The sequence below is a fragment of the Nothoprocta perdicaria genome, unplaced genomic scaffold, assembly GCF_003342845.1.
Source record: "Nothoprocta perdicaria isolate Ctin4 unplaced genomic scaffold, notPer1 scaffold_2, whole genome shotgun sequence".
NCBI classification, from domain to species: Eukaryota; Metazoa; Chordata; class Aves; order Tinamiformes; family Tinamidae; genus Nothoprocta; species Nothoprocta perdicaria.
The window spans coordinates 962468-985378 of record NW_020455204.1 but is presented as its reverse complement, the minus strand read 5'-3'; the positions used below and the strand labels follow the sequence as shown (position 1 = coordinate 985378).

Sequence of the window (22911 nt, the reverse complement as noted above, 5' to 3'; positions counted from 1 at the left end):
GAGTATTGCAAACGTTCTTTTTGAAAGGCTGTTTAATAGGATAAATATACCCGAGCTCCCCATTCCTCTGCAGTTACTCACAATGTAAAACTGTCTTGCCAGGGATTGGGTTACCGCCCTCAGCGGTCTCCCTGTATGAGAGCTGAACTTGCGTTTGCTCCCGGAGGTGGAGGAGAAGAGACTTGTTTGGATCTGATGGCATTTTAAAAGTTTGGATTTGGAGATTGTGAGAAGGGCCTGTGCGGATGAGCCCGAGGCCCCAGGGTTCAGGTCTGGAGATGCAACCCTGCTCCCCACTTTAGGGGTCAGCAAAAATTGAGCATCTGCACCCAGACTTCTCTAGCTGCCAAGAAAATATCGCTGGAGAATGCTGTGTCAGCCTGCACATAAAGAGGTCTGCAATTTCTGAGATACAGAAATGTCCATGCCCTTCAGACCCGTCCTCACGGTTATTTTGCTTCCTATTTGCTGAGCCTCCGTGCCTGGATCGGAGAGCCTGGAGCAGTTCTAATTATTTGAGTGTGTATGGGAGGAACTGGGGGTGCAGACTTCAGTTCTCTGCGGCCGCATTAGAGGAAACACTGTAGTTTGTGCTCAGATACCTCCTCCTTATCACGTTGTGCACGTTCCGGCATGGCAGGGCTGTGTGACAAGAGGGATGCTGTGAGGAGACGGGCTGCCGGGCTGGAGCAGGAATCCTGCCTCCAGTGTCGCTATGTTCCACGTGTCCCACCTGAGCAGCGGGCAGCACGCGGCTTGATGGTGTGGCCTTGTGATCTTAAAAATGAAAGGCTGACATCTGAGGCGTCTGAGGTGTCTTGTGCCAGCTACGTTTCCGTTTCCCCCCCAGCGGCGTGCTAGGTGGATGGGAAGAAAAAATAAAATCCCCAGACCCTTATGCTGTGTTGCTAATGCTCTGATCTGCTGCGTCAGCACAGCTTCAGCACCCACCCTCCTTGTTGAGAGCTCTGCACTGCAACTGGAAATCAGTTTTTGTTTAGCACTGATGCTGTCATCTTCATCTGAATGAGTAGGTTCTGGGTTGCCACCCTCCTCGCGGGCTGGTGTCACACTGGGCGGTCAGCACTAGGAGGGATTCTCCTTAAGAAAAGAAAGCAGATTCAGACTTCCTCTGAAATTAGCTCTTTCTTTTTTTGCTATGCCAAAATAGTAAGTAGTTGGCAAATACACTTTGGATGAGAATGAAGTACATGCGTTGAGGTGCATGCTTGATTGCAAGCACCTTTGTTGTCAGCTTTTTTTTTTTAATTTATTTGCTTTTTACTGTGTTGCACTTTAATATAACTGGGTAGTGAGAATAAATAGGGTAGGCTGGCTCACTATAAAACCAATAAAAGATAAAGGAGGAGCAGATTAAAGAGGGGATTGATGCGTGTGTGAGTAAAAAGAGACCCTGGTTATCTGTGCCTGCTCTCGCCCTCAGAGCAGTGTCATGCTCCCTAGTCTGGCGCTACCGCTCTTATCAGGCCAACCTGGGATGTGGAAGCTGAAGAATGTGCCCTGCGGCTGCCCGTGTGGCTGCTCCTGCCAGAGGATGCCGTGTCCGTGGGATGGCGAGTGCGGACACGCCGCGGTGGCCAGGGAGCCTGTGCCGGAGCCCCGGCATGCGGCAACGGATCTACCGTGGGCGCACAGGAATGTGTGACGTGGAACTTGGGAGAGGATTTACCAGCTCAGGCTGCACTGGTAGGAGTAATGTGACTTACCCTAAGGTGATATTTTGTTCTTGCAGCTTGGTGATCCTCCTGGTAAGGGATTTTTCTGAGCAGTTCAGTGCAATGCCTTCCCTTTTCTTTCCTCTCTTATTTCCGCATTCTGCAGTTGAGAGCTGTGCCCCAACTTGCAGGGCTTTGGCAGGTGCTGGAAGCCACCTTGAAGCAGTGCAGTTGGTATTAAGTGGCACTCATCCCTCTTCCTAGTGTGTGTCACGGAGCTGCAGGAGGGATTGGAAAGGCAGAAGCTCAAGGATCCTGGATTTGTGCCGTGCTGGTGCGGGCGGTGAGTTGGGGCTGTGTCAACTGCCTGACTGACGTGGTGGCAACAGCAACAAGAGCTCTATGCGTTGGTGGTGTGTGGGCCAACGTCCCTCCTCCTTTCACACCCTGACATTAGCAGAGTGGAGAGTACACATCTGTATGGATATAGCCCATGCTTGTGGGTAGGCTGAGCCCTATTTATGCTTTTTTCAGGTCTGTTTAGGCTGGATAGTGTCAGGCCACCACGTCTAGGTGCGTGTGTGTTGATGTATTGAAGCTGCCTTGAGAGGTGTGTTGGGTTAGTCACTTCCTGAGGGGTGAGAAAAGAAGGAAGGTTGATCCTGTGGAGGAGCAACAATTTGAAGTTATAGTTTAACACTATTTATCTGTTTTACTTTATTGCTACGAGATCACTTAGTCTGTTCCCTAGATAAATGGATCTCTGACCCTCTCTCGATCTTGGGAGTCTCCTAGAGCAGCTCCTGTAGCCTGCAGGGTTTTGGAGGGTGTTTGAGACAGCACTAGAAGTAGGCAGGGGCAGAAGGGGCATCAGCAGCATGTCAGTCCCGGGATTCCATGCGATATCTCTGGGATGCTGCTGAGGAGGCATTGGCTTTGGGGGAAGTGGAGTCGGCACAGAACTGACAGGAGGCTCCTGGGCCCCCAAAAGAGGGGCCATCTTCTCACCCTGGAGAGGTGGACAAACAGCACAGTAAGTTGCGGCCAAATGTGCAACTGCTGTCAAGTTCCACCTTTTGGACTGTGTGGAGATGAAGTGGTGCCCTCTGATGGCTGGTGGTTGAGTGAACCCGCGTGCCTCGGCGAGGCACGAGCGGATGGGCTCGCCGGCGCTGCGGCCACCTCAGCAGTGCCATGGGGAGGGAGTGCTTCATTAGCCAAGGAATTGATCGGCCCCGTGCTCCTGCCCTGCGAGGAGTCTCCTGTGGTGGGAGTACTTGTCTGCTGCAGTCCAGCAAATGAGGACTGCGCTTTGGGAAGGAAAGCACAGAGCAGAAGGCCTCATTTTTTTCCCTAAATAAGACTCCGTTCTTGCTCCTCTTTCCTTAGCCCACTTTATCTTTTGGTAGTGTTGGAAAGGTGCATGGATCCTGAATGGATCTCAGGTGCTTTGGGACCTCTTGGGATGATCATCAGGTGGAAAGCAAGGTGCAGTTCTTGCTGGTTTGAGTTGATGTATCTGGCCCGCTGGCTCCTTGCCCTGGCCTCCTAGCCAGCAATTTGCCCTTGGGGCTTTGTGGATTGGAGGAACTTCCCTCTTGCCATGAGGCCTTCCCCTCATGGGTGGGATGGGGTGGATTAAGCAAATGCTAGGCCCACGGGCTCTCCTCAGCCCTGCCACTGTCGTGGCAGCTCTGGTGCTTTTGCTGGACCCTTTGATGGGCTCCAGCCCATCAAGGAGCCTCCCTGCCCCTGGCCACGAGCGGCCCGGGTGTCGCTGTGCTGTTCCCACGCTGCTGATGTGCGGACACGTCGCGTGGGCTGGCGTCCGGGGGAAAGTCGAAGGGCAGTTTTGAGCGAGCGATTCGTGCTCAGCCTTTTCTCCTCCCTCGGCTTCCTGTTCCTCAGCTCAGCCTTGTTTGCTCAAGTCAGGAAGGGGGAGGGCATGGGGGAAGTTAATCATTAAACTGTAACGTCTTCTCCTTAACTCCTTGCTGCTCGGGTGCAGAGCACGCCTGTGATTTCCAGGCCCCCGCCTCTTCCTCCTCCTCCGCGGTGCTGCGAGAGGGAGCTGGCGAGTTCAGCCAAACTCTGTTTTACGCCATTAGCAGCAAGCAGCGCATTTCTGCCCAGTTGCTCATTCAGCAAGGAGACTGCAAAGGTGACTGCAGTGGTGAGATGGCTCCTCCGTCTGTCCTGATGCATGGGGGTGGGTGCTGGAAAGACCGGGTCGGTTCCCCTTCGCACCGGCGTGGGGATTTCTGCTTCCTAGGGGAGCTCAATTTGCTTTGACCGTTGGCGTGCGGGTGCCAAAACCAAACCTCGGTAGCCCTTCTGGAGGTGGTGTGCGCGGGGACCTGTGCGCTCGGCGGCTCCGTGGAGGTACGTGCCTTGGCCCTGCTGCTCAAGAGGAAGGTTGGACCATGTCTTCCCCAGCTGGAGAAAGCTCGAGTACCTGCCGGGAGTCTGCCTCTGCGGTGCCTTGGCCCCTAGAGGAAGATACCTGTGCATAATCTGCAGCACCTTTCTGGCTAAAAGAAAGGTGTATAGTGTTAATTGAACAGTGTCCAATTTGCTAATGGCCGCACTTGGTTCTCTGAGGACAAGAACCGCTTTTATTTTACTTCAATATGCCTTGGTCTATGGAAGAGAGCAAATATAAAAGTAGCACCTTTCTTGTCTTGTAACGCAATTGTGTTGTCCTCTATCTGACCCTTTACTATAATTTCTTGAAGCCTGCTTGGTGTGTTGGCTGCTGGGGCTGTTGTGCCCGAGAAGCGGCTCTGGGCCGGCGGGTGCCAGCCCTGCCCGTGGCAGCTGCCCGCTCACCCTGGCACTTGCTGTTTTGGTGCCACCTTATAACTCCAGCCCATTGTCCCCCCACTGAGGTGCTGTGTTTGCAGGCTGAGGCTTTGGACCAGAAACTGGATTATCTCCTGTGTGGGGAGGAAGCGGGTGGGTCCTCCTAATTACCCCAAAACAGTCCAGTCCGCAGTGGAGGGCAGGTTGGTAAGGGGCCTCCTGAGCCAGGCGGCTCTCCCTAGTTCTGCCGAGGTTGCATTACTGCTCTCTGGCCAAGTTCCATATCTCTGACGGGTCCTGCCAGGAACTCTTGATGCTCTGGTGATGGAGAGCACCAATGTCCCTAGCGAACCGGCTCTGATAGCCGTAAAGAGGGCTGTGCCGGAGCCTGCTGCTCCGGGGCAAAGCCGGGCACCTGGCCGGTGAGGCCCCCTTTGCAAACAAGCATGGTGCAGACCTGCAGTAGCCCCTTGGAGTCACCATCACTGGGCGCTGCCGTAGGCTCCTTACGGTGGGCTTGCTGCTCAGAAGACCCAGCAATGTGGGATTGGCCTGTGAGTCACAGATGAGGAGTGCAGAGTTTGTGATGGGCAGAGGAAAACTGCCAGGAAGAAATCCAAAAAAGGGGAAATACTTTGTCTTGTGCAGTGTTTGAACAAGAGTGTTTAAGATTTCTGATAGGAGCTAACCCTGTGACGTGTGTCCCTGTGCCTGGCACGAGCATGGGCGTTTCTTGCTGATGGAAGTTCGTTCTTCTCTTTAGGAATTTGTGAGTGGGCTCCACCCAGCAAGCTGAGGATTGTTTCCAGGAAAAGAAATTGCATTTACCTGGCAGGCTCTGAGATCTAGTTAACTATTTGTGTGATGTTCTGAGAAGCACTTTGCTTAGGAAAGCTGAAGCACATAGTCTTTCTTGCCACACCAGTGGACCGATCTGAAAGTTGCATGCTTCTCACGCTTGCTTAAACTCCGGAGAAAAACCCTCCCGGGATCTTGTTTCCTGCAAAAAGCAGTGCCTGCGGCCACGTTAAATGACTCTGTGATGATGTGGGCCCTGTAATTACTCTGTGTCAATATCCTGTTGTGAGTTGATCTACGGGCAGGTTTCTTCTAAATTCTTCTTCTGCAGGGAGACAAAGGTCCTTGGAATTGGGCTGTTTTCCAGTTAAGACAAAAATCTGAGATTGACACAATTTTCCGGGCTGCTTTGTTGCCTCATGACATTTTCTTTGTACGAGTTGTGTTATTAACCCATTCAGAACTGCCCTCCAGTAACATCTACTACACATGTAGTAGATGACACTAGATAATGAAGACTCTTTCCAGAAACCTTCTGACACGGCTCTTCAGAGTAAGAGGAAGGTGAAAAAGCTGTCGGACAGGATCTCACCATTTTGTTTTTCCTTTGCTTTCTTACAGATGCCTTACTAGCGGACCTGGAGTCTACCACTTCACACATATCCAAACGACCGGTATTCCTGACGGAGGAAACGCCTTACTCCTACCCAACTGGAAACCACACATACCAGGAGATCTCTGTGCCGCCTCCGGTGCCGCCACCACCTTCTAGCGAAGCACTCAATGGCACCGTGACCGACCCCTTAGACCAGTGGCAGCCCAACACATCCAGATACGTCCACCAGCAAGTGAGTGAATGTGTGGGCGTCTCATGGAGATTGAGAAGGTCCATGCCGGTGTAGGCACAGGTCTGACAGGGAAGTGAGGGGAGGGAATAGCAAGAAGTGAGGATAAGTTTGGCTACAAATTGAGTAGGGGAATGGGGGAGGTCTGCGGTATTAGTAGTTGGGGGGAGGAAAGTCTGACTGGATTAAGCAAGTAGCAAAATACAGTTTGAAACCCGTCATCTTGTTCCAGCAAAAATGATAGTGCATTGAGATTAGTGTTAGTCATCTGTCGTGTGGAAAGCAAGTTGGGGGTTTCCAGCATACACTCATAAGCAAATCTGAAGCAAGTAGAAGACACTTGTTCCTGGAATAGCTCATTTGATGGAGGTTGGGGTTGGCTAAATAGTGCAATTCGTGCTTCTGGGCTTTGACCATGTCTTATCCATGTGTTTGCAGTGCAGCATATGTATTTGTCGTTCTCTCTTTCTGATACAAATCTTGTTTCTACAGTCCCAGTCTCCTATATACAGCTCTAGTGCCAAAAGCTCCAGTGCCTCAGTTCCCAGAGACGGGCTCAGCTCTCCTTCCTCCCGTGCCGGTGAAGAGGAGCACGTCTACAGGTCCGCACTAAGTGACACATCCGAATTGTATGAGGGCAGTGCTATCTCTCAGACTGTTTTCTGTAAATCAGAACAGAACTACTGTTTATTCTGTAGGATAAGCAGTAATTACAACCAGTGTTTTGCACAGCTGTGCATGGTTACATTTCTTTATAGACTCATGTCTTTAACCCTGCGGAAAATGATTGCAAATTACCTTCTTATAAATTGATTAGAATTGCTCAAATAAAAGGCTTTTGAGAACTTGGAAAGAGACCTTGTGTGCAGCAGGAGGCTGCCACGTAACTTGCTGCCTTTGGCTGTTGTTGATAGCTTGAGGTTTGTGCTTTGTTTCCGTCTTTCTCCCATCTGTGCTGGCTCTTCATCCCCCCGCTTCGAGGAGAGGTTTTCCCTGCTTGGTGTGAGGTCAGCAGAAACGAGCCATTTTCCCGCATGCCAGCTAGCAGTTCTGCTGCTGTGTGTCGTGGATTGGTAGCTTGTTAACTCTTTGCTACAGGGCTGTACAACACAGTCCTCAAACTTGAGGCCCTGCCCGTTGCTGCAATTTCCTTGTCTCTGGTGGCAGAAGATGAGGCCAAGCAAGCTGAAGATGCAGCTGAGCAGCAGCTCTGTTGGTAATGAGTTTCCACAGTAAGCATCTTCTTTCCATAAGACATCAGGAAAGCATCAGTAAAAAGAAAAAAAAAACATAGTACATGTGAAACCTCTGAATCCTTAACTGTTCCTCCATCCTCCTGCTGTGTCTCAGAGTAGAAGGAACTCCTCCGTTTCACACTGCTCTTCTGTCTTTAGTTTCCCCAACAAACAGAAGTCTGCAGAACCGTCTCCCACGATGACGAGCTCCTCGCTGGGCAGCAATCTGTCAGAACTGGACAGGCTTCTCCTGGAACTCAATGCTGTTCAGCACAACCCCTCCAGTGGCTTCCCAGCAGGTAAGGAGTAGCAGGACATTTGAAATTAGATTTTTTTTTTTAAACTTACTTGAAATCCTTCACCCCAACTATAGAATCATTTAATTTGGATGGAGTCTCTTGAATACTCTGGTCTAGCATCCTGCTTGAGGCAGGACCACCTTCAAAGTTGCCTCTAACTTAACTTCAAAGTTAGATTGCTGAGGCCTTTTTTTTTTTTTTTGCCAATTTTTTTTTGTAAAGATGAAGCCAACAGAAGCCCGTCGCTGACCAGTGCAACTGGACCTCACTATGTCATCCCAGAGGGCAGCAGCTCTGTGGGAGGAAAGGCTGCTCCCCCAATGAAAGAAAAGCCAAAGCGAAACGGTGCACGTGGGATCGAAGACGTGCGTCCCAGTGTGGAGAGCCTGCTGGATGAGCTGGAGAGCTCTGTGCCCAGTCCAGTGTGAGTAGCTCTTTGGTGGCTGCCCACGCGGATGGCGTGGGAACAGTGACTAGGGTAGGGACAGATGCTGCAGGAGAAAGATGGACAGAAGAGCCAATTTGCCCAAAGGGTGGGAAATGCAGCAGGAGCGTGAAGATGCTGGTGCTCTTTATCTCCTGCAGCTGTTGCTGGATGAAAGATACATAGCGAGTCCTGTTACTAGAGGCTCCAGCTCAGATTTATCACTATCACAGAAACCCACCTTCTGACAGAATGAATGTTTGGTCACAGTCCTTTCCTTCATGGGTGGTGTCCGTGCATGCTCACGCTGGGCTCGACAGAGAGACAAGACCTGAGTGTGTTGCAGAAGTTGGGCCTGGGGAGGGCTGGCCGTGGTGGTCAGTGCCATTGAAACGTGCTGCACTGCCCTTGTTCTGGGGTTGGGGGGGACTGCCACCCTGGAGACTCCACCTAAAGGCTCTCTCCTCTCTTGGCAGCCCTGCAATCACTGTGAGCCAAGGCGAGGTGAGCAGCCCCCAGCGGGTCACGGCCAGCCAGCAGCAGACACGTATATCTGCCTCGTCAGCCACCCGAGAACTGGATGAACTGATGGCCTCTCTCTCTGACTTTAAGGTGAGCTGTCATGACAAACCTAACACCTCATCTTGGCTCTCACTTGCCTGTTAGCTACATCTGCTGCCCTTATTTGGTCTCTAGAATGCCTTCTGTGCCTCTCTTCCTTGCTCTGAGAAAATTCCTGTGGTGTTATTTGTATTTCGAGTGCTGCTGTAGGTGTCCTTGGCTGCTATAAATCCATCACTGCCCTGGAAGAAAGTTCTGCACACTGGTTTTCCTTCCATTCTGCTGCTTGTCTGTGTTTGACAAAGATAATGAGCTTTAGTTACTGCTCAGTGCAGGGTGAGTTGTTTTGCTATGCTGCAAATATAAGATGAGGCGGATCCTGGGACACCCGCCCGCTCCCTGACAGAGACCAGGCTCTCTGTTCGGTTGGACGACCATCCTTCTCGCCGCTCATTTTTGCCCTGATGTGCCTTCCCCAAGGAATGAGCATTAGAGACTTCCAGGCATGTGTGTGAGCACTCGAGCTTTTGTATCAAAGAGCAGGGAACTTCAAGTTCAACTTCACATTAAGACTTGCAGTCTTAAAACAGCATCTCTTAGATCGAAATGGCATTAGTGTCCAAACTTCTTGTGGGGGAGGAAGATGGCAAATACCATTCAGAATCTTGTTTGGAAATCTAATTACTCTGCTGGAGAAGAACTATTGCTACTGCTGCTTCAGTTAACAGTAGTGCATGAAAATCCCATAATAGGATCAACTGAGGAGAAATTTGCTCATGGTCATTTCTGAACTTGCCGTATATCTTGGGGTAACTTATAAATGTAAATGCTCCTTATTCATGTAAGTGTGTTATTCTTATACTAGATGATTAACTGGACTTTTTTTTGTGAGACTGCCTTTACCCACAGTCATAGCAAATTGAAAAATAGATTTTCTTCCTTATTGGTACTACTTATAGCTTTCTTGAATGATTCTATTAAATTTGTTCTGAGACAAGAGGAGAATTTGAATACATAATGTATTCCCTATGTTGGTCATTATTGGATGTAACTTTTTTATGTACACAGGCAGAACTGCTTTATATTCCTGCCTTTGGCTCACGCTGTGCCTTTCATGGAGGTGATGACAGTCCCCAGTAATGGCTTTGAGCAAGGACGTGAATTCAGAAGCCAGCAGCAAGTGTGCAGGGACCGCCTTGCGCTGCCTGGGGTTGAATTTGTTCTGCCCCCCCGGCCCGTGTATGTAATTTTTGTACCTAGACAATTACTATTTGCTCTAGACTTGCTGTAGTTCAAGTTTAGTCATGCACAAACACTGACACGTGGTGTTGCCGTTTTCTGCCTCCAGTACTAATATATTACATCCTGGGACTGAGTGGGGGGATATCCACAAGCATCTGTTCAGTTGGGTTGGAGAAACTGAGGATTGAATCTGCTCTGCTGTGAAGCTGGGGAGGGCTCCCGCCTGCGCTGTGCGCGTCGGCTGCCGTGTTCCTCCCCCAGCTGTGGCAGTGCTGTGGCCTTGGCCTGGAGCACCCGCCGCTTCTATCAGGGCTCAGGAAACAAACTCCTCGTGTGGCTGCTGCTGCTGGGCTCCTCGGTGAGCTCTTGGCAACTGAGAACCTCCTGGCCAGCCCAGCTTTCCCTGGGGAGATACCAGGAGGGGATACTCCGGAGTGTGCGTGTTCAAACGCTTTGCAGTCTTGGGAAGCTCATGAAACTCAACTCTTTGTGCAACTTTTCAAATACACGTGACAGAGAATAGATGCTCACTGTAATACTGTCCTCCTTCCTGGCTTAACTTCTGACTGAGCTCTGGAAACTTGAAATATCAAGATTTTAAGATTTGGGCTTTATAAAAGAGCATTAGTGCTTTTGCAAGATGCTAAGTTCATCTGTGGCTAAATACTCTTCCCAGAAGCACCAAGAACACAGTTTCTTGTTCATTCCTTTTTGCTAATATTGCCATGAACTGTTTTACATGGTCACTGTCCCTCTTCCTGTCCTTTAAGTTACTTCATTTTCCATTCGGTTGTTCTTATCCTGCTGATTTGCACTGGCTAGAAGTGTTAGCTTGTCTGTAAAGCTGAATTTCTAGTCTGTACCTGTGGCAGGATGTGAGGCAGAGAGAAATTGAGTCTTTTCCAGCAGTGAGAGGTAAAAGACTGTCGCTTTAGTGCCATTCCTGTGTGTGATTGCAAGAGAAATAGGATTAAAAAGGAGACTGTTATGAATAATGGATTGGAGGTGGAAGGCCGTAGCGTAATGAAGTTTGAGCAGATGTGTGCACGCATAGCATCTGTGTTTCCTCCTGCTCTAGGGTAAAAGGTGCTATTACAGACCAATGCCTTGCCACCTTACCGTCTTTTACTTGCTTAATGAGTTGCCCATTCGCTTTGCCTACAGAATCCATTTGATCTAGGTTGTCTATCTCATCAGTCAGCTGCTGCTGAGGTTATTTAATACACCTGGTTTTTCATTCTCTGGCATTTCTGTGTAATGTGATGCTTGATTATGGCACAGCAAAGTGCTTGTGTTTTAACTACTCTGTTACTGCTGTGTGTTTAACCATTGCTCTTAATTTGGAGCTAGTCAGTTTTTAATATACCCATGAGTAAGATGACTGCCTTGCCTTGAAAGTGGCTGACTTAATTTTCAAAAGTTTGAAACTGAATGAATGTAATGTACAAAACAGTTGCGTTCACAGGCAAGTTTAGATCGGATAAAATGCAGGTCAGGAGGACAATGCTGGGAAACGTGCTCTTTGTTTTACCTGCAGCATGTGCTCCTGACTTGCAGTACAGCATGGTCACTCACTGGTCCCTGCTTTGGGACATTCCTGAGCAATGTGGTGGCGTAAGGGTGCATGTAGGGGAGCTCCAGGCTCCTGGGGGATGTCTCTTCCACCCATGAGCAGATTTGGTGCAAGTTCTGGCTAATTTTATTCTTTTGTTCTAGACAAGTACCCAGAAAGGTAAGTAAAGGTGGAGATATCACACATGGGCTTAGGCAAGTCATGTACCCTGCAACATGTCATCTCATGTCTTGAGGCTGCTTGGAAGAACGTGACCAAGAATCAGAGCAGATCTAGGGAGCTGCTGTTGGGTTTGGAAGTCCTCTCTGGGTGGGTCTTTAAAGCTGGGAGAGTTCAGCATTGGCTTTAGCTTGACCTGCTCTGTGAACTTGCCCAAGGCACAGTGCTGCTTTCTTTCTGTAAGAAAAGGGAGTGATGCCATTTGGTCTCCTCGAGTTCAGCCAGGCACCTCTGACAACGGGGAAAGGAGGACAAAGGATCTTTTGCTTTTGAAAGACCTTGTTAGCCAAGATATTGATATCATTCAGTCATTGATCCTGTCTTAAGTGTATTTTGGATCAAAACTAGTACTGGTTTTGTTATAATGTAAGTGTGGAGTCCTCAACCTAAGGTGAAGAGGCTAACGCGGCCATCTGAGCAAAGCTTAAAAGGTGCAGGGTGGCAGAGTGCTTGACACTTGCGTTGGATCTGAGGTGACACTAATGACCTGAGCAGAACGATGGCCCTGCTGCCTGTCGTGCCAGGCCTGCCCTGCAGCTTGGTGGTCACTGCTGCGCACTCGGCCAGCAGCAGCTTCCTTAGTGCACGGAGAACAGAATCTCAAGGTTTGCTATGTTCATTGGCTTCTTTTATTGGTGACACATATAAAATGTACATGTGTCACTCGAGTAAGTTGTTAATGAGACTGTTAGTCTAGACGTGCCTGGGTTTGTAGCTGGCTTCCCCACAGCTCCTGCAGCCCCTCGTCACAGCGGCCTGTGAGCAAAAGAGCTGATGTGGAGAGCACAGGAACATGGGCTGATGGCTACGTAATGACCTTTTCCTGTGTCTTATGTGAAGATCAGGACAATGCTGTGGTGGCTTTGCTCTTTATTTAAAGAAAACAGAATACTACTATGGAAAGTAAGGCTTTGCATCAGTGTGGCTCTTCGATTTGAAGGTGACAATTGTTCTAAGACTTAATTCTGTGTGTGTTTTCTTTATCTCTGTCTTTATCTTTCTCTTTTGCTGTTTCTGTCTCCTTTTTGCAGACTAGTTCTACTATGTCTCTGATCTCTGAGCCCTCCCTAGAACTGCTTCCCACTTCAGCAAATGCAGAGTCCAGCAACCCTGCTCACGGTGTGCCAGTGCCGTGCCAGCCTAAAGCCCCTTCTGCCCCCTCAGCAGCCCTCTGCATCGACGAAGGTGGCAGCAGCGGAGTCCTACCTCCCCCAGGACGTTCTGCCACCCCTCCACATGTGTCCCCTCTGCTGCAAACAGGCCCTGTGCCCCCTCCACGGGTCTCTTCCAGTTCTGCTGCTCGTGAGGAGCAGGCGACCTTTGCAAGCTTGGTTAGGCCAGGCAGAAAGCCCAACTTTTTGGGAAAGGCTATGCCAGCTTCCCATGCTGAGCCTCTGTTTAGACCTACTAATGTGGGAGCCGACTGGCTAGAATATAATTTGGTGATAGAGACTGAGAAGCAGAAGCATAGAATACAGCCCCTAACCTCCAGTGTCCCACTTCCAAATGCTGGTCAAGGGAAGGGACAGATAGCTAAGGAGTTGGATCAACAGAGAGCGTGTGGGGATAATCCAGCCCTTTGCCAGCGTAGGGGTGTGGAAGCAGCTTTAGATGAGCTGTGGGCCTTGCAGATGCCTGAGCATGTGCCAGAGGTCAATGCAAAGAGTGACAGTGCCTTGAATGCTGTGCGGGAGCCTTCTGTTGTGGCTCTGGATCGGTGGGATGTTTTCCCATACACTACAAAACAGTTAGGCTTTGCAGCACAGCAAGGACAAGAGTTAAAAGCTGAAGTACCACATGAAATCAGGGTAGATGCCTGCCCAGATCTGACCAAGGAAAGGCAGGGCAGAGACAGAACTCCAAAGAAGGCAGGTACCAACATCAGGAAAGCCAGAGGCCAGGAAAAGGAGCAATTTGGAGGCTCTACAGTTGTTCCAAAAACTCCTGAAAATGTTTGGAAAGATGAATGGGATCTGCTGTGCGTCTCCAAGCCACCCATTGAGAGGATTTCTGCATCAGGCCAGGCATGCACTGAGTGAACGCAGGAGTAGGACGAGTCCTAGCTAGGGCTCTGGTAGTGCACTAACGTTTTGTGCTCACCCCTCTAACAGCATGTGATTTTGAGCTGTGGTACTGACAGCTGCACGTTGCAAGGGTCTGGAGTCCTTTTATTTATCTTGTGGTCACTTCTGCATATTGGCCACCAGCACAGAGCATGGCAGGTTCTAAGAACTGTCTTGTTAAATGGACTTTTATCCCTTAACTGGAGTAGGACAAATGCTCGATCCATAGAGGTCTCTGAGAGTTTAAGGGCTGCTCCACACGTGGGGTGGCAGCTCCTCTGCTCCGCTTGCCTTTTTAGGTATCAGTGCAGGAGCTGTTACTGTTCCTTCCAGCTCTAGTGGTTCCCTTTGCACATCAGGCATCTCTGACCAAGAGGCTCTTGCCTGTAAAGGGCAAATGCAGAGAAGCTGTTGTGCATCGCTATGAGGCTGAGGTTTTCTTAATGCTCTGTGGTGTGGTCTTACTGCACCTCATGTCTTGGCTTCCTCCTGGTTACTTCCTTTTCTAGATAGTTATTTTTGGCTGCAGTGATTATCCTTACAGAGTTTTTCCTTGCACTGAGTCACTGTTCTGAGCTTTGCCAAGAGGAATTTTGGCACGGTGGAGTGCATGTCATCACTCCTCCAGCTCAGAGTTATCACTAATGGTTTGAGTTTGTGCTGTTGCATCTTGGGGCTTGCTTTTGCCTTCTTGCTGTTCTCTGCTGATATTATTACCTTTGTCATTTAGATTAAGTCTGTAATCAAGAGGACAAAAGAGACGGGGAATGTGCATCCAATGTATCGTGAACTCTCTCCGAGGCGTAAGCTAGGCCCTGCCATCTTCCACAAGACCGAGTCCCAGGATCGCTTGATTGAAGAGCTGCAGGACAAACTGGGCATCGCTAAACAGGAAGAGCAGGAAGAGTGGAAAAGCCAGGATGACTGGCTGACAGAGGGGGTCATTATCACTGCTAGACCCCAAAGGGAAGATCAGAGCGGAGGACAGCAAGTAGAGAAGGTAGAGAGCAAGGGAGATGTGCTGGGAAGCTCCAGCACATCCCTCTGTCCAGATAGTGCTGTGTGAGGGTGCAGGTTAGGTTTCTGAGCGCACCAAGCAACATCAGGAGAAGATGTAGGTTTTTTTGTACTCAGCCTTGTCTGGTTTGAAAAGGAAACAGCTCTTACATCCCGAGTCCTTGAGGCTTAGGGCTTGGAGTGACGTCAGAGGATGGCAGTGATGGTATCTGTTTGGGAAAGCTGCTGCCAATGCACAACAAACAGCCACACGGGGTTAATTTGAAAACCATACTGGGAGGCCTGTCGGTAGAGGTGTGCTTTTTCTCCAGTGCTGTTGCTGTGCATGTCATCTTGAGTATAAGATGATATTCCTCTCTAAGCCACTTTGAGACACGAGTTCTTGTTGTCTTCTCTGTGAGGCTGCTTTTTATCTCTCAGATAAAGATGCTGAATAGCAACCACTGGCCTCCTTTTGCTCACTTCTGGTTGGTTGTGGCAGTGAGGTTGACCTGCTTTCCTGTTTGTGCTCTCATGTGAAGTGAAGGAGATTCAGAGACGGAAGTGGGGAGAGCTCCAGGCAGCAAACAGTGTCATTGCCTGATCTCGGTTGTCAGCCTTCCTGCCGCAGGAAGCGTTTGTTGGTTCCTCTTTGAATCTGTTCACCTTTCTTCCTCCTTGTCTTTCTAGGTGGTCTTTCCGCCAGAATCCCCACTCCCCCCGAGGAGGACGATCTCTGTTTCAGCCTCTCCCCCACTCCAGCCTTCTAGAGAAGCTGCAAAGACAGACCCTGCTAATGCTGCTGCTTCTCGTGTCCTTGGCCCTGCACCTCTCCTTCCACTCCTGCCTCAGCCTTCCCATGTTCCATCTACTTCAGCAACTAGTCCAGGCTCCTCCTCTTTCAGCCTGACTCCTCAGCCTCTGTTCCAGTGGGAAGCTGCTTCTGGTGGTGACCATGAACTTGCTGTTGTGGGTACCCCTCCTTCCGAAGATCCTAGATACTCCTGTTCTCCCCAGACGTGGATCCCTAACACCAAGACAGTCACTTCTGTTGGCTGTCAGACCGAAGATGTCTCGCTCTTCCCACAGGTGCAGACAGGGTTCCTTTTCCTCTTCTCCTTGTTTAACAGAGTGTCTTCCAGTCTAACCACTGCTCCCAGCTTGATAGCTCATTAGCTGTAATTCTGAGGAAAGGCTAGTGCTGAACTACTTGGTGGAGGTAGGAAGCCATTGGCAATACCAAATCAATCCCACATGTCCCTGTTCAGCACTGAAAGCTACCTGTCATTGCAATGATCCGCTGTTGTGTGCGGTTCCTGTCTGTCTTGCTGATCGCTTTGTGCACGAGGGACTATGTAGACTCTGTTTCTCTCTGAGTCAGAGTAGTTCTGAGGCACAGTCCTCAACTCTTCCTACCGTAGTCTCGCAGAATGGAGATGGCAAGCATGGAGACAAAGATGGCAAACATCTCAAAAGGGAAGGCCAAATCGGCAGTTTTTCCTATGTTTGACCATTTAGACAAGTGTCCTCCATGTGAGGGGGTTTTGGAGGAGCTGCACAGCAGTATTAGTAGAGGCAGGTCTCAATGGTGAGCAAGGAAATACTTCTGCCTCTTGAACTGTTGTCCTTTGCAGGTGACATCTCCTCCTCCCCCGTACGCAGTACCGCTCTGCAGGCAGGTCCTGCAGCCCTGGGACCCCTTGCCCCTGAGGAGGCAGGACCTCCCTCTCAGCATGGTGTGATCTTCTACAGCTGTGTGTGACACAGATGCTGCTCCTAGAGCTCCGGAGGCGGGGTGAGGGGGGTCCTACAGTGCATGATATGCTGCTCACCAAGCTTGAGCTGCACTGCAATGGGGCGATCCTGTGGGGAATGTGAAGGACCATTACATGATGAGTGTGTCTGGATGCTGTGCTGCTTTTTCCTGTAAATGCCAGGCATTGTGTGCAGAAGAAGGAAACAGCTTCGTTCAGATGGAGACTTCTCTGTGAGCTCTTGAAAAGGCTGGAGCCCCAGGGTAGAGGTTACAGTGTCCAGAGCTGGATGTGCCTGCACTGAGGTTAGCTGTGGCTTGCAGGAATATGTGGTCCCACAGGCAAGAGAGAGGAAATGCCCCATTGCTCCGTGTTGAGTTCATTACATCTCTGTCTCCAGACAGTAGTTATTGTTTGTCTGACTGGTGGCACAAGCCCCTGGTAAAATGAGGGCAGAAATGATTCTTCTGACACAGTGCAGCCTATTTCCCCCAGCAGTATCATGCCCGAAGCCCAGATTGGTACCGGCTCTGGCCTGGCTTTATGTACAGAAAGCGCTTTGTTGACTCTGCTGTGAGAAGTGCCCTGCAGTGGTTTATTCTGGAGATGTTTGCTGGGTCATGTGCAGAATACTGCTGCGCAGAGGAGGAGTGTTTCAGGTGCAGGGTGCGAGTGTGATGGGCTGTTCTGAACTGCTGGTCTAGGCCAGGCTGGGAGGGGTGAGGAAGGAAGGAATGATGTGTTTGGCTGCACTGGGAGCTGTGCTGTACACAAGCAAGGCTCATGAGCGGCTAAAATTACATGTACCATAAGAATTTTATCACAAACAAGTGGAAAGAAGTGTTTGACATTGAGTAAACTGTTTTACTACAAGCATCGCTGACTGCAGGATGGGAGCAGAGCTCCTGTGGCTGGAAGGGCAGAATGGACCATGGCTCCAAAAAGCTTCAGTGTGTCCCTTGTCCTTTGCCTGTGGTGGCAGCAGGCTGGTGAGATGTCAGGAGATGTTCATTTATGTCCATTTTAATTCCTCCTTTTAATGAGGGAAATCCATGTGCATCTAATCCTCATCTTGAGGGAGAACGTCTTTGGATTTCTGTAAACCTGACAGTAGCTATTGTACTGCAAAACTGGATAAAATAATTTATAATTTACTTTGCAGTTTCCCTGGATAGTGAAGAAGGGTTTGGTGTTCAGAGAGAACATAATACGTTTTTTTCCAGAGTTATGAGCTTTAGTAAAACATTTCCTTCCTTCCTCCTCTGCAAAGTCCTTCCAGGCCGGGTGATAGTGTGATTTCCAGAAATGGTCTCTGAGAGAAGTGTCTTAATCCCCTTCCTCCCACGGCTGTGCCTTTCCAGCAGTCGCATAGAAAGCACGGCAGTGTTTCCACTGGCGTCCTGTCTGCTGGGGCTCTGCCGTGGATGTGCTCCCCTCTCCGTTGATAAATAGGGGACAAGAGGCAATTTTAAATAAATTGTTTCTTGGCACTTCCTGTGCCTCACATGGGACAGAGGAGACTGAGCAAGATGATGTGTAAAAGCAGTGCTAGAGCAGGGAGGGGAAGGGAAAGATATCCCATATGGGATGAGGAAGAAGATAGGGATCTCTAGCAAAGAGGAGACAGTGTCAGCTGAGAGGGAGCAACAACTGTGTAGGAACAGAGAGAGGTCAAGGGGAAGGGACATGCTGGATGGTGTCTCCGCTTTGTCCGCTGGCCAGGAACTGATGAGGTAACGGGAGAATTCTGGCAGCAGTTTAGAGAGCACTGTGCTGACTGCTTGGGATCTGCTGGTAACTTCTGCCACATGAGCAGTGGTGGAAAGTTGACTCCTCAGTCCACAGCTCTGTTGTTGCACATCCCAGGGTGTGTGCATGTCGTCTCGTTGAGCAGAACACGTGTGCGCTTGATCCTGCCTCCCGCTGCCTTCTGCAGAGAGTAAAGCTGCCTCCAACCAGCCTCCTGCCCGTCTGTCGGCAGAGCAGCAGCTTGCAGCAGCAGCGGCGGACGTTTCCTTAGGAAGCACAGCAGCACTTGCCTTACAGTCTCTGGTTTCTCTGCCCCGCAGTTCATGGCACAGGGCAAGGCTGGGAGCAGCTCTCCTCCAACCACAGCCTCCAAGCCGGGCAGCCAGCTAGACACCATGCTGGGAAGTCTCCAGTCCGACCTGAACAAACTGGGAGTAGCTACAGTTGCCAAAGGTGTCTGCGGAGCCTGCAAGAAGCCCATTGCGGGGCAGGTGAGTCGAAGACGCCATCTCGTTGCTGAACCTTGGGCTGCAGCCGGGAGCAATGGGGAGGGCTGTTTCGTGAGGCTAAAGGGACTGGAGATGCTGGAGAAACTGAAGTACTCTATTTATCCACTGGCTAGGTACGCTGTAAGCTCCTCCAGTGACCTCTACCCTGCCCTTGAGGGACTGCCCTCTCCTGAGATGATAGGTAATTCAGTTTTCATGCTACCCCAGTCCAGGGCTCACTTGAGTAGTAGAACTTGCCATTCTTGCTGACCTCCAGCTGGTATCTTGTCATGTGGTCTAGGGGAGAAGGAAATAGAGTTGTCCTTCATGATTTATCTTCCCAACAGGTAGTTACAGCCATGGGGAAGACCTGGCACCCTGAACACTTCGTCTGCACCCACTGCCAGGAGGAAATTGGGTCCCGGAACTTCTTTGAGCGGGATGGTCAGCCCTACTGTGAGAAGGACTATCACAACCTCTTCTCCCCTCGCTGCTACTACTGCAATGGGCCGATCCTTGATGTGAGTTCTTGGGGGGTTAGGGCTGGCTGGGTGCTGCTGCCCTTGCTGTTTTAAAGCTCCACTTAACTCGTGTGTTCCAGATAAAAAGTTTTGTTTGGGAATTTCTGTTTTTCCCTTGTGCTGCCTCCGGAAGGGAAATAACTTGACCCAGCCTGGTTCTATAGGTCGTTTTACCTTCTCTAAAGCTGTAAATCCTGTGGACCAGCACATCGGTGCTTCATTCCAGTAATGATTCGCTAGCTTTCTCTATTGGTAGTTGGCGGTAGCAGGCATCAGCACTAATTTTAAGCGCTGGACGGGGCCCTGTATAAGGGAGGGAGCAGTGTGTGAGATCCTTTTAGGGTAAAAAGAAGTGTGCAGTGGGGAAAGCCTGAACCAGCCAGAGGCAGGAGGCAATTTACTCCACTCTTTAAGGACACTCTATTTTAATGCAAGCTGTTGTCAGCAGCAGTGTAATATGTTTCCCACTCCCTGCCTCTTACCTCTATGCTGAAGCCATAAGTTACATGCTGTGCCCTTTGTCTTCTGCTGAACAGAAAGTGGTGACGGCTTTGGACAGGACATGGCACCCTGAACACTTCTTCTGTGCCCAGTGTGGAGCTTTCTTTGGCCCTGAAGGTATTGCTGCTTTGTCTAAGGGGAAAAATATCTGCTCCCTTGAACTGCAGGAGTGTGCATAAGGCAGAGCTGCTGCCAGGCAAGAATGTGAGGGGTGATAGAGAGACTGTTGAAGATGGACGTGCCAAGGAAATAGCTGTCCTGGGGGAAGGATGGAAGCCATAATGTCCTTTCCTGCCCAGGCAGCAAGAGTATTGCTGTGGCTGGGGCAGCAAGGGAAGCAGAATGAGAGGCAGCTGCTGTGTGTGTGTACAGGGGCAGGGGGAAGGATGTTCCTAGCTGTTCTGGTTATACCACAGAGCTTGTCTGGCCATGGCTACAGATCAGGAGCTGATGCTCTTTGCCTCTCCCCTTTTCCTTTGGCAGGATTTCATGAGAAGGATGGCAAAGCCTATTGCCGCAAGGACTACTTTGACATGTTTGCTCCCAAGTGTGGTGGCTGTGCCCGGGCCATCTTGGAAAACTATATCTCTGCCTTGAACACCCTGTGGCACCCTGAATGCTTTGTCTGTCGGGTAAGAAACCCAAGGTCCTTTCCTGCTTCTGCACAACCCCTGACATTTCTGCCCTGCAGGCATCTGCTCTTTTATCAGCAGAAGGCGCCTGTGGGGTAGTGAAGGGCAGCCATCCTCACAAGATAAAAACATGTCAGGAAACACCTTCTTGTTCCTCTGCCTGTTTATATGAAACTTTGTAGCTGCTTTGCTCTTTTTGTTCTCCGCTGCGATTGTGGGCTTCTGCAGCAACTCACTGTTAAACAGAAACATTTTTCTGTGACCTTTAAATAATTATAAGCTAAAGCTTCTCTCTAAGCACTTACCTTAGCAATCAGATTTTGAGGATCTTCCTCCAATGTTCAGTCTGACTGTGTAAACCAGTATGACTGACCTTGCTCAAACATGCAAGTCAGTGAAATAGCGGCAGGCTCTATACAACAGGCATAACAAACAGGAATACTGTAGATTAAGTGCTTGGTGCCCTTTCAGAAAGCTTTGCTAATATTAACTCTTTCAGGCCCCACGAGAAGAGCAAGTATCGGCCAGTGTTCCCTAGAGTGGGGAAAGTGACAGAGACCAGGGTCAGCAGCAGAACCGAGAGCTCCTGGTTTCTGGTGCAGAGCTTGGAGCTCTCCTCCTCTCCGTGGTGTGGGCAGCACGCTCTCGTGGAGCTGTTGGGACTGAGAGTGTCCCTGGCAGTGGTGTGGGGAGAACACAGACAGAAAATTGCAGTCCTCGCTGTGGGGCTGGAGGGGGCTGTGCCTTCTTGGAGCTGGATTCGGGCATATCTCCTCCACCTCTGCTTTCCTTCCCCCTTGCCATCACACTGCTCATGTTAGTGGGGCCAGCACTGGTATCTTCCAGGACAGAAAGTGGGATTTTCTTCCTGCTTTTGCTAAAGCAGAGCTGATTTCAGCTCTCCTGCTATTTGAAGGAGGAGACTGTTTACTGAACTAATCATCAGTGTTAGTGTTAGGAAAGTCATGGACTTGCTGCAGGCAAACTGCATTAATCCCAGCCCAGCTATTCCTGGCTACAGCCGCTTTCTGCTGGATGTTATCTGTTCCAGCTGCACATGCCTCCTTCCTGGGGAGAAGGATGGTCCTGGGCTGTGCGAAACTAGGATTCTGAAAATCTGGCTTCTCCTCTGGGCCTTGCTGTGGGTGTGCTGAGTGAACCCAGCACGGAGTCTGTGGCTGTCTCCGCTGCCTGTTACCTTAGACCTCCTCTACAAGGAAGAGAGCCTCCTGGTCCTGCTGGGAAGGGGGGTGGGCACTTCCAGGGCACATTTGGAAGTGCGGCAGGCTCAGCTGTTGGACACCAAGGTGGGAAAGGAGCATTGGGCACTAAGAAATGCATGTTATCTTCTCATCCATTCAAAATCATTAGCACTGTAAGGCAAGCAGGGGCTTCTCCCAGAGATGATGCAGCCTCTGTGTGTATCTGCTGGAGATGTTTCAGGGTGGAGGATCCTGTGCAAGGGGTACGTGTGGAATGTCATCTCTTCTGCACCCATCAGTTGTAAAAAGGAATCAGGCTTCTCATTTACAACCAGCTCCCTGTTCATCAAAATCTCGCTGTGTGGCAGTTGGTTGTGTTCCCCATCACAAGGAAGCTGTTAGGAGATGAGCAAAAAAAAGAATAAAAAAGTGCTGCAGTATTTCCTGTCTCAATGGAAGGTATTAAAGGTTCTTCTCCTTCCTGCTGAATGGGTGCAATTCTGGTAGCTCATTTGTTGAATTTTCAACATGAAAACAGCCGGGGAAAGGCTCTTCCCCAGTTCCCCAGCTGGCTGTATAATCGGAGCCCTTGCGCTTTTTCCTCTCACAGGAATGTTTCACACCATTCATCAACGGCAGCTTCTTCGAGCATGATGGGCAGCCCTACTGCGAGGTGCATTACCACGAGCGTCGCGGCTCACTGTGCTCCGGCTGCCAGAAGCCTATCACGGGACGCTGCATCACTGCGATGGGCAAGAAATTTCACCCTGAACACTTTGTCTGTGCCTTCTGCCTCAAGCAGCTCAACAAAGGAACCTTCAAAGAACAAAACGACAAGCCCTACTGTCAGAACTGCTTTCTCAAACTCTTCTGTTAGAGGCATCATAGATGGGAGCTAAGCGTCTTTCTGCCACCCCCTTGGCAGTTCTGTCTCTTTGAACATTACTGTGATTTAGAAACCTTTACCAGGCAGGGGAGGAGGGGAGGGGGGTGGAAGTGCTTGCTGCTGCTCTAGAGAGCAGTAAACCCACAGACGAGATGGACCATTAAACTGGAAATGCCCTTGCTGTATCTGAGCAGAGAGAGGCTGAGTCCCCTCATTACAGCGTGCGCGTCTGTGTGAGGCTGGCAGCCGAGCCGAGCCCCAGGGCTCGGGCAGGGAGCTCTTACCCAGCCCCCTCGGCCTGTGTCAGGTCTCTGAGCACATTGTGACATTTGTAGACAGCACAGCTCTCTGCTCTGACACCTCTCTCTGAGGCAATTGAGCGTGTTCGTGCTGCCTGAGCAGTAGCACAGCGAGGGCACCCTGTAATCTTGGCGCCAGCCTGGCT

At 50.2% G+C, this 22911-nt stretch overlaps 1 protein-coding gene across 1 annotated transcript; it reads left to right on the top strand.

Annotated features, from left to right (window-relative positions):
- The first annotated feature begins 1571 nt into the window (after window positions 1–1571).
- Window positions 1572–22847, top strand: PXN (paxillin). The gene is made up of 12 exons (XM_026037434.1): window positions 1572–1707; window positions 3685–3849; window positions 5898–6124; window positions 6614–6723; window positions 7516–7655; window positions 7878–8079; window positions 8556–8691; window positions 18557–18727; window positions 19072–19245; window positions 19782–19863; window positions 20230–20378; window positions 22191–22847. The coding sequence occupies exons 1-12, from the start codon at window positions 1572–1574 to the stop codon at window positions 22455–22457; spliced, it is 1959 nt and encodes a 652-aa protein (XP_025893219.1). The 3' UTR covers window positions 22458–22847.
- Window positions 22848–22911: the final 64 nt, after the last annotated feature.